Raw genomic sequence first — 17,228 nt, forward strand, 5'->3', positions numbered from 1 at the left:
TGCTTAGGCAACCCAAATAACAGTCGAGACATGTGGGAGGTATTTAATAGTTTCGAAAGCAGAATCATGGGTGGGTATAACGTTCACCGACATCAACAAGTAAATGTTACGAATTTTAGTCTTCGTATGATAATTTTATGTGACACACGTGCTGTCAGTCTGTTATGTTAATTATTATTTATTTTCTTTCTCATTCCCAACATTTATTCCAGTTTTGGATAATATTTTATGGAATCATTTGCTCTTCTTATAGTTCCAATAACATCGTTTTCGTAATACGCAAGTTATATCCAATCCTTCAAATTAATTTATTTGGTTTGTTTCATTCGGAATAAGAAACGTGTCTTTAAAGAACAGACAGAGCAGAATTTTAACACAATTTATTAATTTATTTCAATATATTTTGAATATGTCACGCCTAGTGATACTAACTTAAGAACGTCAAAACATACGTAAGAGAAAAATTGGATTCAGACTGTGATAGACCATATGTCTAAGACATACGAGATCGTTAACAACCCGCATGAAGTTCGACGATATCGACTGGTTTGCTTGCTGTAACACCCCATATTTAATTCTTCTCTCGCTATCTTTCACTTTTGTTTTTATGAGCTTCAAATATTCGATCCGTCGATCATTATCGTCGGTATAATTCGAGTTTTTTTTATAATTATTGCAGTGGAGCATTTTGGTTCATATGATGTTACGATGGATTGCGTATTTCTATTTTAAAGTAGTATTAATTAGAATATTCTATAATTACCTGGAATCGAAGTTCGGAATTAAAAATTACGAAAGGATGGACCGAGTATCGAAACCTCTCAGCAGTAGAAACATTCATACAAACATATCACTCTAGCTTCGAGCCATGAACTATCCTCGAGAGATTCGCGTATTATAAATGTTTCTTTCTTTACTCAGACGCATCGTATGAATTAATGTATCCTACAGTTCACCGAACCGAGGTCTATTTACTATTTTAGCTGTTGTCGGTCGTTACTTAAACTAAAATACAAGCACTGCCAGTTAGAGAATTTCAATGACGAAAAGTATTGTGTGTCCACCCGTAGCCGTGTTGTGCGTGATGCCTAAAACAATTTATGAACGGTTTGAGTCTGACACTGTACAAAAGCGCGTCTGTTCAGTTACCCGATCATTTACAGCATAGTAGTAGTAAGTACAATAAGCTTCAGGCCTTCGGGTCTCTCCTCCGCACGTGAGAAAAAAAGACACGGTAATCAATCAAAATATGTTCACTGTATACATCAGTGATTCTTAACAGGGGGCCGCGCCCCCTGGAGGTTCAAAGAGCAGTTGATGGGAGCCCCAAATAATAATAATAATAATAATAATAATAATAATAATAATAATAATAATAATAATATTATAATCATAATAATAGTAGCTATTACATACTTTACCTATGGTTTTTAGAGAACCCGGAGGTTCATTGTCGCCCTCACATAAGCCCGCCATCAATCCTTATTCTGAGCAAGATTAATCCAGTCCTTAGCATCATATTCCAACTCTTTCAAGTCCACTTTAATATTATCCTTCCATCTACGTCTCGGCCTCCCCAAAGGTCTTTTTCCCTCCGGCCTGCCAACTAACGCTCTATATGCATTTCTGGATTCGTCTATATGTGCTACATGCCCTGCCCATCTCAAACGTCTGGATTTAATGTTCCTAATTATGTCAGGTGAAGAATACAATACGGACAGTTCTGCGTTGTGTAACTTTCTCTATTCTCCTGTAACTTCATCCCTATTAGCCCCAAATATTTTCCTAAGCACCTTATTCTCAAACACTCTTAATCTCTGCTCCTCTCTCAAAGTGAGAGTTCAAGCTTCATAACCGAACATAACTGGTAATATAATCGTTTTATAAATTCTAACTTTCAGTTTTTTTGGAGCAGACTGGATGACAAAAGCTTCTCAACCGAATAAAAACAGGCATCTCCCTTATTTATTTTGAGTTTAATTTCTTCCCGAGTGTCATTTATATTTTTTACTATTGCTCCAAGATATTTGAATTCTTCCACCTCTTCAAAGGATAAATTTACAATTTTTATAATAGGAATAATAATAGCAATAATAATAATAATAATAATAATAATAATAATAATAATAATAATAGTAGCAATAATAATAATAACATGTAATAATAATGCCATTATAATCATAATAATAGTAACCATTACATACTTACTTCTGTCTTTTAAGAACCCGGAGGTTCATTGTCGCCCTCACATCGATCCCGATCCTGAGCAAGATTAATCCAATCTCTACCATCATACCTCAATTCCCTCCAATCCATTTTAATATTATCCTTCCATCTATGTCTCTACCTCCCAAAAGGTCTTTTTCCTTCCGGCCTCACAACTAACACTCTATATGCATTTCAGGATTCGTCTATATGTGCTACATACCCTGCCCATCTCAAACGTCTGGATTTAATGTTCCTAATTATGTCAGGTGAAGAATACAATGCGTGCAGTTCTGCGTTGTGTAACTTTCTCTATTCTCCTGTAATTTCATCCCTATTAGCCCCAAATATTTTCCTAAGCACCTTATTCTCAAACATTCTTATGTTAGAAGTGAGAGTTCGAGTTTCATAACCAAACAGAATAACCGGTAATACGTCTATAACTTTTTTTTTTATAAATTGTAACGTTTAGCTTTTTTGAGAGCAGACTGGTTGACAAAAGCTTCTCAACCGAATAATAGCAGGCATTTCTCATATTTATTCTGCGTTTAATTTCCTCCCGAGTGTCATTTACATTTTTTACTGTTCCTCCAAGATATTTGAATTTTTCCACCTCTTCAAAGGATAAATTTTCCAATTTTTATAATTATGATGACGATGATGATGATGATAATAATAATAATAATTTTAATAGTTCTATGAAAATTTAAATATCCGACTATTTTGGGTTTAATTAAGGTATAATGAAATTGTTTTCTTTTTAAACTGATACCATACTTCACATTATATTATTATCTTTCATTCACATAATATGACGCCGAATTATTTTTCACCTGATTTTATAACAAAACAATTAGCTAATTTCGTATCTTCGCTTCATAGATGTTACTTAAATTTATTTTAGTGTGTAAAACTTTGTAGGCTTACATTCTCCTCTACACGTCCGGGATAAAGGGCCGCACATTGTGAGAAAAATGGGACCTCGTCTTCCAAAAAGTTGAGAACCACTGGTTTCCGAAAATGCCGAACTTCTACCAACAATGACATTTGTAAGAAGTAATTTTATCACACTAGGTTTCGTGTGTTCGAGCACTGTGACATCCAACTTTCATCATGACAATGTGGTACAAAGAAACAGACGTGTCAGAAAAGTCATGGAAGGTTAATTTCCTGTTGTTCTTACCCCGGGATGAGGCTGCCGTGCGGGACCGTCATGAAGGCGTTGCTGCTGGGCGCCGGGTAATCCACGAACATAGCCACACATGACCGGGCGAGACTCGCGCACGCGGTGGACTGGCGCTGACGGACAGGCGGGCAGCCGTGACCCGCTCCGTGGAGGACGCCACGGCGCATGAGCTCCATCTACACAGCCTTGCCTTCGAGATCACCGCTATTATACTTACGTTTAAAGTGTGCAACTTTTAAAACTCCGTGTTTACAAAATTAATGTATCTTTAAATTAAATAACAAACATCACAAATGGTGGTAATAATAATAATAATAATAATTAATAATACCGGTAATAATAATGAAAATAAGAATAAGAATAATTTTAACGGGTCTTGGGCTCAATCCTCGATTTGGCAGAAGTATAATAATAATAATAATAATAATAATAATAATAATAATAATAATAATAATAATACCGGTAATAATAATGAAAACAAGAATAAGAATAATTTTAACGGGTCTTGGACTCAATCCTCGATTTGGCAGAAGTATAATAATAATAATAATAATAATAATAATAATAATAATAATAATAATAATAGTAATACTAATAATTTTAACGGGTCTTGGGCTCAATTCTCGATTTGGCAGAAGTTTAATAATAATAATAATAATAATAATAATAATAATAATAATAATAATACCGATAATAATAATAAAATAATAATAAGAATAATAATAATTTTAACGGGTCTTGGGCTCAATCCTCGATTTGGCAGAAGTATAATAATAATAATAATAATAATAATAATAATAATAATAATAATACCGGTAATAATAATGAAAACAAGAATAAGAATAATTTTAACGGGTCTTGGGCTCAATTCTCGATTTGGCAGAAGTTTAATAATAATAATAATAATAATAATAATAATAATAATAATAATAATAATACCGGTAATAATAATGAAAACAAGAATAAGAATAATTTTAACGGGTCTTGGACTCAATCCTCGATTTGGCAGAAGTATAATAATAATAATAATAATAATAATAATAATAGTAATAATAATAATTTTAACGGGTCTTGGGCTCAATTCTCGATTTGGCAGAAGTTTAATAATAATAATAATAATAATAATAATAATAATAATAATAATAATAATAAATAATAATACCGATAATAATAATGAAAATAATAATAAGAATAATAATAATTTTAACGGGTCTTGGGCTCAATCCTCGATTTGGCAGAAGTATAATAATAATAATAATAATAATAATAATAATAATAATAATAATAATACCGGTAATAATAATGAAAACAAGAATAAGAATAATTTTAACGGGTCTTGGGCTCAATTCTCGATTTGGCAGAAGTTTAATAATAATAATAATAATAATAATAATAATAATAATAATAATACCGGTAATAATAATGAAAATAAGAATAATAATAATTTTAACGGGTCTTGGGCTCAATTCTCGATTTGGCAGAAGTATAATAATAATAATAATAATAATAATAATAATAATAATAATAATAATAATAATAATAATAATAATAATAATTTTAACGGGTCTTGGGCTCAATTCTCGATTTTGCAGAAGTTTAATAATAATAATAATAATAATAATAATAATAATAAATAATACCGATAATAATGAAAATAATAATAAGAATAATAATAATTTTAACGGGTCTTGGGCTCAATTCTCGATTTGGCAGAAGTATAATAATAATAATAATAATAATAATAATAATAAATAATACCGGTAATAATAATGAAAATAATAAGAAGAATAATAATAATTTTAACGGGTCTTGGGCTCAATTCTCGATTTGGCAGAAGTAGTATAATAATGATAATAATAATAATAATAATTATTATTATTATTATTATTATTATTATTATTATTATTATTATTATTATTATTATAGGCCTAACGATAATAATTTTAATAACTATTATTGTTGTTGTTTCGTCAACTGTCTGAAGATAGGTTTCAACCTCATAAGTAACACCAATAAGGCATCACTCATGAGGAAACTAGGCCAGGAGATAATGGGGTAGAGTGCCCAGTTCCTTTCCTCCTCCAATGCATACATTGCCGATTAGTTACACTAATCAGACATCAATGCATACAAACAATACTTCTTCCTCTGACACATATCAAGTGAGATATACTGCCTGAAAATAGATTTACATATCGGCCAGAACTTCAATCATAGGTAATACATTTATTATTAAAATTATTAGACATTATTATTATTATTATTATTATTATTATTATTATTATTATTATTATTATTATTATTATTATTATTATTTACAAGCAATGGAAATTTCTAAGAGTAGGAGGTAGAGCGAAGAAGCTGATTATGATGATGTTTTCGGTGAAGGAAAGCTATCCTACTGTATTATAGGAAACAGAGCAAACAAAAGAAAGAATGGAGCGCGCAAATAAAAAGGAATATTTATGCTAGCAAATGAAGAAAAAGAAATGAAGCTATAAAAACAAAATAAACAACGAAGCCAGCAAACAAATAAAAAATGAAGCGATCAACAAAAGAGAAAAAGAAGTGAGCAAGCAAGAGAGATAAAGTGAGCAAACAAAACATAAAATGAAGCGAGGAAACAAAAAATAATGGAAAGAGAAAAGAAAAGAAAAAGTGAAGTGTGCAAACGAAATAAAAAAATATGAGCAAGCAAGAAAAAATAGAAGAGAGGCAATAAAAGATAATAGAAGCAAAAAAAGTAAATTAGGAAACAAAAGGAAATAGATGTACTAAAGCATAAGAAAATAGAAAAGAGGAAACAAAATTTAAAAACTGCAAAAAAGAGAAGTTAACAAGAGAAGTAAGGGGCTAGTAAGCAAAATGAAAAATGAACGAACAAAAATAAGCGAAGAAAGACGAGATAGAAAGAAGCGAGCAAATAGAAAAAAGAGAGGAAACAAAAGACAAGAAAGGAATCAAACACAAAAGAGAGAGAGAGAGAGAGAGAGAGAGAGAGAGAGAGAGAGAAACATAGAAATGGCCACAAAAATAATCTAGCAATCGAATGAAAGACAAGCAACAAGAAAGAGAGAGAGACGAAAACGAAAGGAAAATATCATTTAAGAAACAAAAGCGGGAAATGAAAAAATAACGAATGAAGAAGAAGAAGAAGAAGAAGAAGAAGAAGAAGAAATGTAAGTACATACACACAAGGGAAAACTACAGCAACAAAGAAGGAAAGAAAGAAAAAAAAACGAACAGGATCAGAAGTAATAAAAAAAGAAACAATGAAACGAATGAAGAAAATAAACTGAAGGAAGAAATAAAGGAACAATATAAAAACCTGTAAAAAGATGAGATGAGAAAAAATGATCTCCAGATGCATTCACGGTAGAACACACATCATAATCCACGCTCTGTAGTCATATCGCCCACTACGCGCTGGACTCGAGATACGGCGGACGCGTTCGACCACAACTTTGCGGCCACTGCCCGATCTGCAAAGAGTCTGTCTACTATTACGTAAGCTGTTACTCGGATGGATACACTTCTTTCACACCTAAATTACTAAGTGTGGGAATTAACCTACCTCTCCACTGCAGGCGGAGAACAACTTTCTGCAAATTTCCATTTCAAAGAAATAAAACTTTAACACCACTTTTAAACTAGAGAGCCATTAAAACACATGAAACGATGAGCAGATAATACAGCAGTGATACAGGGTGTTCATAAAGTGACACAGCCCTATTAGGAAACGCATATAATTGTGTTTTCTTTTTTGGCAGGTGGTGAAGAACACTGAGTAACCACGAGATACACGCTACTGCAGAGTATATTCATTGTCACGGAGTGCATCCGCTTCGGCAGTTATGCTCGGATGCAAGAAGTCTCAGAAAAGTACGGAACAGTTGCCTAAAGCAAGTCCTCCATCATGCGGCTACGCTAACATATTCCAGGAGTCAGGGAATGTAGCGGACGCATCGACAAGCGGTCAACTGAAGGTGTTTTTATTAGGTTATTTTAAGACTCTCTATCAACAGCTTAGGTGATAATGCCAGTGAAGTGAGTCCGGGGTCCAGCACCGATAGTTACTCAGCATTTGCTCATATTGAGTTGAGGAAAAACTCCGGACAAAACCTCAACCAGGTAACTTGTCCCGACCGGGAATCGAACCCACCTGGTTTCGCGGCCAGACGCGCTAACCGTTACTCCACAGGTGTGGACAACTGAAGGTGTTAACAGAGGAAAAATTTGTTCGAGATGCGAGCTGCAAATGCTCTGCGTCCTTGAAGTACGTTCGACATTTTTCTAGGTCCCTGAAAATGTACTTCTGCAAAATCCATTCCGTTTAGCAACTACTAACTGAGGACTTGAAACTTAGTCAATCTTATTGTCAATGTTTATTGATAACGAAGAAAAATTCGCTCCGGCGCCGGGGATCGAACCTAGGATACTCAGTACTACGCACTGGGTGCTCTACTACTGAGCTACGCCGAGGCTCAATCCACATAATTGAGTGCACTCTTGTATGATGATACGATACAATATATGTCGCATAACTTATGGAGTAGGCGAAAAAAAAGGGGGGGGGGAAGGCCAAAGGAGAAGAGTTCGAATCAGTGCCGTGGATTGAGCTTCTGCGTAGCTCAGTGGCAGAGCACCCAGTGTATAGAACTGGGGATCCTGGGTTCGATCTCCGGCGCCACGCCGGAGCGAATATTTCTCCGTCATCAATAAATAATAACCACAACAGAGAATTCTGTAGGAACAAAAATTAATAATATCATCACATAAATTACTGTCAATTATTCATGTAATTTTCAATGCAGGATAGGGAATGACAGGAAGATTGGTACTGGTTTGACGAGACGTGGTCCCATCTCATTGGATACGTCAGTGTCCAGAATTCTGAAGTATTTTTTGACCGTTTATTTACTGCATGCTCCATTACAGAAAATGTAATACTACATGCATATAGCCTACACAGTATTATAATACTAGTTTAAGTAATTATACATTATGATACAATTTTTCCATTACAGTAGAACCCCGATTATCCGTCACTCTATTAATCGATTGGTGGATTAACCGTCTTTCTCTCTCTCTCTTTTCTGCAGAAATATGGGCTATTAAGTGCTGCACATTGAATTAGCACGTTACTTTTGTTCTAGAAAGCGTTATTACAAGCTTTTCCTTTATACAGATTGGTCTACTGTTCGAATTGTATTGTATAACTTATATATGAACATTTAATTTAATTTAATGTTTTGTACGGGTGTGAAAAGAAATGGCATTGTGCTAAGAATGAAAAAAAAAAAGTGTAAATAATTGAATGGTTTGGGGAAAGAGAAACCGAGGCTCATCTTGCATCATAATACGAGATTAGAGTGTATTTATTTATTTTTATTTTAGTAGGTTATTTTACGACGCTTAATCAACATCTTAGGTTATTTAGCGCCTGAATGAGATGAAGGTGATAATGCCAGTGAAATGAGTCCGGGGTCCAGCACCGAAAGTTACCCAGCATTTTCTCATATAATTGGAATGTATAAAGTACATACAGTAGAACTTGGTTACAGCGACCTCGTTTTGTGCGACACCTCGTCTATAACGTCAAATATTCTGTGGTCCCAACTAATTCCTCATAAGACATATGCTTTCCTACTTTGCTTAATACGACAAACGCATATCCGTCTACCTCGCATATAACGTCATTTTCAACCTCAGTTTGGAATAAGATTTTCTAAGAATCAAAGTATTTTAAGAAATATTCTGTTGAAATCTGACACTGACAAATTCTTTACAGTCTCCTTCTGTCATAGACCTCTGGAATGCAGCCGGATTCCCCACCCCATTGTAACCTGCCCGAATTCATGCGGTATTAGATCAGTTTCAACAGGAAGTTTTCACTAAGTGGACGCATTTTAACGCAGAATGTCAACTAAAAGAAGTGAGTGACGCTTTAGAAGTCATTATAATTATGAACATGTTCTATGAAGCTAGGGAAGGGAGCAGTGAAATTGCAACTGAAATTATGAACTTAGAACGTAATTTAGCCCTAGAAAGTTTGTATTGGGCAAGTAGAAGACAACAGAGTAAAATGACTGATTAGTTCACTTCTAAGTAAAATAGTTTGGTGAGTACTGAACAAACTGTTTTAATAATACTGTATTTATATTTGTAGGCCTTCGTGTATTTTATTATGTTCATTGCAGGCTTAAAAGTCTATACATAAATCTAAAATAAGTCTAGGCCTAATTAAGTTTGTTATTTTTCATTTCCACCTCACTAGATTGATAATGTGAATCTCGGTTACTACGACACTCGTTTATAACAACATAATATTTAAGGTCCCTTGGATGTCGTTATAACCAAGTTCTACTGTATATCTAAAACACGAGACCTCCACTACTCGTATCTTTCCACAGACAGTCATTACAAGGAGTTTCCTTGCCCCTTAAAAACCAGTCGTTGATAACCAGACTTAAATTAGTCAACTTCTGATCCACTACCTAGCATGTTAAACGCAACACCACGAAGAGAATTACAAGAATGTAAGATTATTATTAAATATATTTACGGAAATCTTTTATGGTACGGCTTACCCGATTTTCGATTAACCGTTCAACCCACCCCCTTCATTACCACGGATAATAGAGGTTCTACTGTATATGTTTCCTTGCTACTTATGCTTTTTTATTTGTTTGCAGTGTGTCAAGAATACTCGAGCATGGGCGGTGGCAAACCCACGTGAGCTGCAAGAGTCTCCTCTGCAGTGAAAGAAAGTTTCTCTGGTGTGCCATGCATGTAGTCGGGTTTTCATTACATTCTTCTAACTCACAGTGAGCAGTACCGGGACATTATGATGATGTAAGAATTTGTCAACATGATACCGACACAAAAGAAGCAGATCACGCTGTTTCAACAGGAAAATCACAGACCATATAGCTAGAAACACTATTGATTACTTGGAAGGGTGTTTTCTAGGCCATCTGATCTCAAGGAGTTTGTAGCCAGCGCCATCTCCGGATTTAATACCTCCGCAAACTTTGAGGGTACCAGAAGGATGTCGCCTGCATAACTCATCCGCACGGTATTCAGGAATTACAAGCGATCGTTCAGAATTCTATCCATGCAGTCCTACGTCAAACATTGCAGAGAGTGTTCAAGAACATGATTATCAGTGTCCAAATGAGTTGAAAAAAAATAATTCCAGCATTTACTATGAAACAGTTTCCCAGTAGGGTGCATGACTTTTTTAATCCTCTGCGAAATGAGAGCTGTATAGGAATAAAGTACTAGGAGAGAAACCGTCTTATAGGTTTTCAAAGAACTAGTGTAGATCGGATCCTGGTGTCTCCAGTGGGAAGCCATCAGTTTCATTGAGCTGCTACTGAGTCCTGATGCTAAGGAAAATACGACATTATCATACAGAAGATATAGTAATGGACTACCGAGTTTCTATCCACATGCGCTGAAACATCCATCACATACGAGAATGGGACAAATCTCCATTTACAGTATATTACATAGAAAGATTTTAATACTACAAAGTTTCTAACCACATATATTGAAACATTGAGAACATATCGTCGCCTGAATGCAAGAACTATGTAACTTGATTTTACATATTTTGTGACATTGCCTATTTACTTATTTATTGCACTAAGGAAAATGTCTCGTTTTCTTGTACCTATTTGTTATATTGGAAAATAGATGTCGCTGGTATCGTTCGATCAGTTACCTAGTTCTTGCATTACATTTTGTGCGATTTTTGCTATGCTATAAAAGAGGTAACTAAAAAACGCAAATTTCGAGTTACCTAGTTCTTGCATTCAGGCGACGATATGATATAAGTCTCCATGTTGTTTTACATAAAATGTTGGTATAGATATATGCTGAAATATTTATCTCCATTTTGTTCTACATAAAATTGATCTAGTAAGAAACCCGGTCCACACCTGTGGAGTAACGGTCAGAGCGTCTGGCTGCGAAACCAGGTGGCCCGCGTTCGATTCCCGGTCGAGGCAAGTTACTTGGTTGAGGTTTTTTCCGGGGTTTTCCCTCAACCCCATATGAGCAAATGCTGGGTAACTTTCGGTGCTGGACCCCGGACTCATTTCACCGGCATTATCACCTTCATCTCATTCAGACGCTAAATAACCTAAGCTGTTGATAAAGTGTCGTAAAATAACCTACTAACCTAGTAAGAAACTATCAAATTTGCATCTGTATGTGCTGAAACATCAAGCAACTATGAGAGATGAATCTCCATTTTTTTCTTTATAAAATAATCAGAAACTGTCACGTTTGTATCCATATGTGCAAAACTTTAACTGTCAAGATTCCATCCGTACGTGCTGAAACATCCAAGACCTATGGGAAGAACATTAATCTCCATTTTGTTTAACATAAAATAAACAGAAACTGTCAGGTTTGTATCCCTATGCGCTGAAACATCCAGCATCTACTGTATAAGGAGACGAACCTCCATTTTGTTGTACATGAAATAATCAGAAACGTCAAGTCTGCATCCGTATGTGCTGAAATATCCAGCACCTATGAAAAAGAGATGAATCTCCATTTTGTTCTACATAAAATAATCATAAACTATCAAGTTTGTATCCATATGTGCTGACTCATAAACTGTCAAGTTTGCATCCGTACGTGCTGAAACATCCAAGACCTGTGAGAAGGAGATGAATCTCCATTTTGTTCTACATAAAATAATAATAAACTGTCAAGTTTGTATCCATATGTGCTGACTCATAAACTGTCAAGTTTGCATCCGTACGTGCTGAAACATCCAAGACCTGTGAGAAGGAGATGAATCTCCATTTTGTTCTACATAAAATAATCATAAACTATCAAGTTTGTATCCATATGTGCTGACTCATAAACTGTCAAGTTTGCATCCGTACGTGCTGAAACATCCAGGACCTATGGGAAGGAGATGAATCTCCATTTTGTTCTACATGCAATAATGAGAAACTGTTAAGTTTGCATCCGTACGTGCTGAAACATCCAAGACCTGTGAGAAGGAGATGAATCTCCATTTTGTTCTACATAAAATAATCAGAAACGGTTAAGTTTGCATCCGTATGTGCTGAAACATCCAGGACTTACACGAAGGAGTTTAATCTCCATTTTGTTTTACATAAAATAATAAAACTGTCAAGTTCAAGTTTGCATCCGTATATGCTGAAACATCCAGGACCTATGGAACGGAGATGAAGCTTCATTTCATTCTATATAAAATAATCATAAACTGTCAAGTCTGCATCCATACGTAGTGAAACATCCAGGACCTATGGGAAAGAGATAAATCTCCATTTTGTTTTACAGAAAATCATTTGAAACTGTCAAGTTTGTAACCGTATGTGTTGAAACTTCCAGTATCTATGAGGAGATGAATCTCAATTTTGTTCTACATAAAATTAATCTACGACTGCCAAGTTTGTATTCGTGTGCGTTGAAACATCCGCCATCTATGAGAATGAGAGATATTCATTTTGTTGTAGCCTACATAAAATTATTAACTATGAACTTCCGAGTTTAAATTCGTAAGCGTTGAAACATTCATCACTAATGGAAAATATAAGCATGTGCACTATCCTCTATTGGAAATAAGCCAATTACTACCAAGTTCACATCTTTTTATACTTGCTTCTTTAACGACACTGTATCAACTACTAGGTTATTTAGCGTCGATGGGACTAGTGATAGCGAGATGGTATTTGGCGAGATGAGGCCGAGGATTCGCCATAGATTACCTAATATTTGTCTTACGGTTATGGAAAACATCCTACCAAGTAATCAGCCCAAACGGGAACCGAACCCACGCCTGAGCGTAAGTCCGAATCGTCATGTTCGTATCTGTGTGCTTTAAAGTATCCAGCAAATATAGAGTAGGATGGAGATAAATCTCCGCTTTCTCCCGAGGAAAAGAACCCGAGAATGTTAGATTTCTAGCCATTTGCGTTGTAGCTGTGAGTTTCCTGTAACTTATTTCGTAAACAAGCTGTTTACATTTCCTGAGCACAATGGAAGACGAGACACGCGTAAGTCTTATCTCCAGTACTTCTAGAATTTTTATTACTGTACAGCTTACGTTTAACGAGAGAGATTGTACTTGTTTTTCTCCTAAGTCACTCGAGATATTATGCTTTCATACAAGTTGTAGGTACTTTAAATGTGATGTGAAATGGAAAGATTGATCGTTTCGAAGTAGGCCTACTTACTAGCTCTATTCTCAGGTAAATAGATGGCACAATCATCGTTAGTCGATTGTTAATTTCGCATCAGAAGAGCGTATACGAGAGGTCAGATAGTCACGTGATCGGTCGAAATCAATACAGCTTTAACACGTAGAATAAGTAGTAAAATTGGCTATTTTCATTAAAGTAGTAAATTTAACTAAATCTCTTTATAATGCTTATCTAATTGAATGTATTATTAAATTTATATTAATTAATACATTTTATTTCTTTCTGAGCACGGTGTGCGCAACTGTTAAGCCCAAGTTTCATCGTTACTGGTCAGGTATGATCATGCTTTCGTATCTCATATAATAAAATTATTTATAGTCAGTGTATTTATGGGTAGCCTAGATGTCGCACCGACTCTACATCAAGCGAATCTTGCCATGGGCTTAAAAAAAAAAAGAGGTAGAGGAGCTTATTGGGCAGGATATGGAACATCTCTAAACAATTAAGCACAAGTAGGCTTTTTGTAAATATGGAATTAAAAGAGGATTAAGCCGGTTTTAACCACACATTCTTCTCCAGCCTCAAATCCATACACTGTGTCTACTCCTGTTGATGAACTTCGTATTCCACAGATCTGTATGAGTTGTCATGTTCCGATTAGTAAGACAGAAGAACTTGAGGAGGAGGCTTCTTATGTAAATTTAAGTCTTCTAGAATCCAGTACCAATGCCATCTACCAATTTCTAGACAAACTACGAGGCACGCCTATCATGGAGGGTAATCGAGTTGGCGTCACACAAACACAAATAGTGCCCTATTTTTCGAGAGGAAAGATGGTGATGGGACGGGATTTGTGAAGTGTTCGTGGAATGGCGAGGAAAAATAGGAGAACGCCGAGAAAAACTCAATCAATCTTTGCTTTTTCCAACACATATCGTATTGCGTATAATGCTAATTCTAGGAAGCTCTCTCTCCAAACATTGATTAAGGATAAACCACGAAGGGAACTGAAAACATTCGATACATGTATATATAGGCCTATATAAAATGTGCTATTCGCTATCAGTAAACATTATATTTATATACTATGTTTCAATTTCATTTTGGACAATAAAATATACATATGCAGAGCCATTCCCTACCGCACTCTCTGCTGCACGATAATTATCAGTGAGTCCGTACACAACTTGCTACAGTACATTACGGGGCGCTCATATTCTGCGATTAAATAATAACATTTTCATACATATATTAGACCTATATTTAGTAAGCAACACAAAGCAATGACTATTTATTAAACGCTTACCTTATAATTATAATGTCTTATCTATCGAAACATTTTTGCCAACTATTAAAAAAAATTTCTCATTTCGCTCTCTTGTTCCATTTGTGAAGTGTCCAGTTGTTCCCTTTGTGAAGTGTACAGTTGTTCCCTTTGTGAAGTGTACAGTTGTTCCCTTTGTGAAGTGTACAGTTGTTCCCTTTGTGAAGTGTACAGTTGTTCCCTTTGTGAAGTGTACAGTTGTTCCCTTTGTGAAGTGTACAGTTGTTCCCTTTGTGAAGTGTACAGTTGTTCCCTTTGTGAAGTGTACAGTTGTCCCCTTTGTGAAGTGTACAGTTGTCCCCTTTGTGAAGTGTACAGTTGTTCCCTTTGTGAAGCGTACAGTTGTTCCCTTTGTGAAGTGTACAGTTGCTCCCTTTGTGAAGTGTACAGTTGTTCCCTTTGTGAAGCGTACAGTTGTCCCCTTTGTGAAGTGTACAGTTGTTCCCTTTGTGAAGTGTACAGTTGTTCCCTTTGTGAAGTGTACAGTTGTTCCCTTTGAAGTGTACAGTTGTTTCCTTTGTGAAGTGTACAGTTGTTCCCTTTGTGAAGTGTACAGTTGTTTCCTTTGTGAAGTGTACAGTTGTTCCCTTTGTGAAGTGTACAGTTGTTCCCTTTGTGAAGTGTACAGTTGTTTCCTTTGTGAAGTGTACAGTTGTTCCCTTTGTGAAGTGTACAGTTGTTTCCTTTGTGAAGTGTACAGTTGTTCCCTTTGTGAAGTGTACAGTTGTTCCCTTTGTGAAGTGTACAGTTGTTTCCTTTGTGAAGTGTACAGTTGTTTCCTTTGTAAAGTGTACAGTTGTTCCCTTTGTGAAGTGTACAGTTGTTCCCTTTGTGAAGTGTACAGTTGTTCCCTTTGTGAAGTGTACAGTTGTTTTCTTTGTGAAGTGTACAGTTATTTCCTTTGTGAAGTGTACAGTTGTTCCCTTTGTGAAGTGTACAGTTGTTTCCTTTGTGAAGTGTACAGTTGTTCCCTTTGTGAAGTGTACAGTTATTTCCTTTGTGAAGTGTACAGTTGTTCCCTTTGTGAAGTGTACAGTTATTTCCTTTGTGAAGTGTACAGTTGTTTCCTTTCTGAAGTGTACAGTTGTTCCCTTTGTGAAGTGTACAGTTGTCCCCTTTGTGAATGTACAGTTGTTTCCTTTGTGAAGTGCACAGTTGTTCCCTTTGTGAAGTGTACAGTTGTTTCCTTTGTGAAGTGTACAGTAGTTCCCTTTGTGAAGTGTACAGTTGTCCCCTTTGTGAAGTGCACAGTTGTTTCCTTTGTGAAGTGTACAGTTGTCCCCTTTGTGAAGTGTACAGTTGTTCCCTTTGTGAAGTGTACAGTTGTTTCCTTTGTGAAGTGTACAGTTGTTTCCTTTGTGAAGTGTACAGTTGTTTCCTTTGTGAAGTGTACAGTTGTTCCCTTTGTGAAGTGTACAGTTGTTTCCTTTGTGAAGTGTACAGTTGTTTCCTTTGTGAAGTGTACAGTTATTTCCTTTGTGAAGTGTACAGTTGTCCCCTTTGTGAAGTGTACAGTTGTTCCCTTTGTGAAGTGTACAGTTGTTCCCTTTGTGAAGTGTACAGTTGTCCCCTTTGTGAAGTGTACAGTTGTTCCCTTTGTGAAGTGTACAGTTGTTCCCTTTGTGAAGTGTACAGTTGTCCCCTTTGTGAAGTGTACAGTTGTTCCCTTTGTGAAGTGTACAGTTTTTTTCCTTTGTGAAGTGTACAGTTGTCCCCTTTGTGAAGTGTACAGTTGTTCCCTTTGTGAAGTGTACAGTTGTTCCCTTTGTGAAGTGTACAGTTGTTCCTTTTGTGAAGTGTACAGTTGTCCCCTTTGTGAAGTGTACAGTTGTTTCCTTTGTGAAGTGTACAGTTGTTTCCTTTGTGAAGTGTGCAGTTGTTCCCTTTGTGAAGTGTACAGTTGTTCCCTTTGTGAAGTGTACAGTTGTTTCCTTTGTGAAGTGTGCAGTTGTTTCCTTTGTGAAGTGTACAGTTGTTCCCTTTGTGAAGTGTACAGTTGTTCGCTTTGTGAAGTGTACAGTTGTTTCCTTTGTGAAGTGTACAGTTGTTTCCTTTGTGAAGTGTACAGTTGTTCCCTTTGTGAAGTGTACAGTTATTCCCTTTGTGAAGTGTACAGTTGTTCCCTTTGTGAAGTGTACAGTTGTTTTCTTTGTGGAGTGTACAGTTGTTCCCTTTGTGAAGTGTACAGTTGTTCCCTTTGTGAAGTGTACAGTTGTTTTCTTTGTGAAGTGTACAGTTATTTCCTTTGTGAAGTGTACAGTTGTTCCCTTTGTGAAGTGTACAGTTGTTTCCTTTGTGAAGTGTACAGTTGTTCCCTTTG

General features: G+C 35.7%; 1 protein-coding gene across 2 annotated transcripts in view; it reads right to left on the minus strand.

Moving 5' to 3' along the window:
- Positions 1 to 17,228, minus strand: part of LOC138694470 (ciliary microtubule inner protein 2B-like) — a 164,583-nt gene that overhangs the window by 110,959 nt on the left and 36,396 nt on the right. The window contains exon 1 of one of the 2 annotated variants that reach the window (XM_069818217.1): positions 3,389 to 3,582. The exons of the other annotated variant lie outside the window; for it this stretch is intronic. Coding sequence (XP_069674318.1) covers positions 3,389 to 3,567 — 179 coding nt within the window. The 5' untranslated portion in view covers positions 3,568 to 3,582. Of the gene's footprint in view, positions 1 to 3,388; positions 3,583 to 17,228 lie in introns of those variants that run through there. 2 annotated transcript variants of the gene reach the window in all.

This window comes from Periplaneta americana, chromosome 1, assembly GCF_040183065.1.
Source record: "Periplaneta americana isolate PAMFEO1 chromosome 1, P.americana_PAMFEO1_priV1, whole genome shotgun sequence".
NCBI classification, from domain to species: Eukaryota; Metazoa; Arthropoda; class Insecta; order Blattodea; family Blattidae; genus Periplaneta; species Periplaneta americana.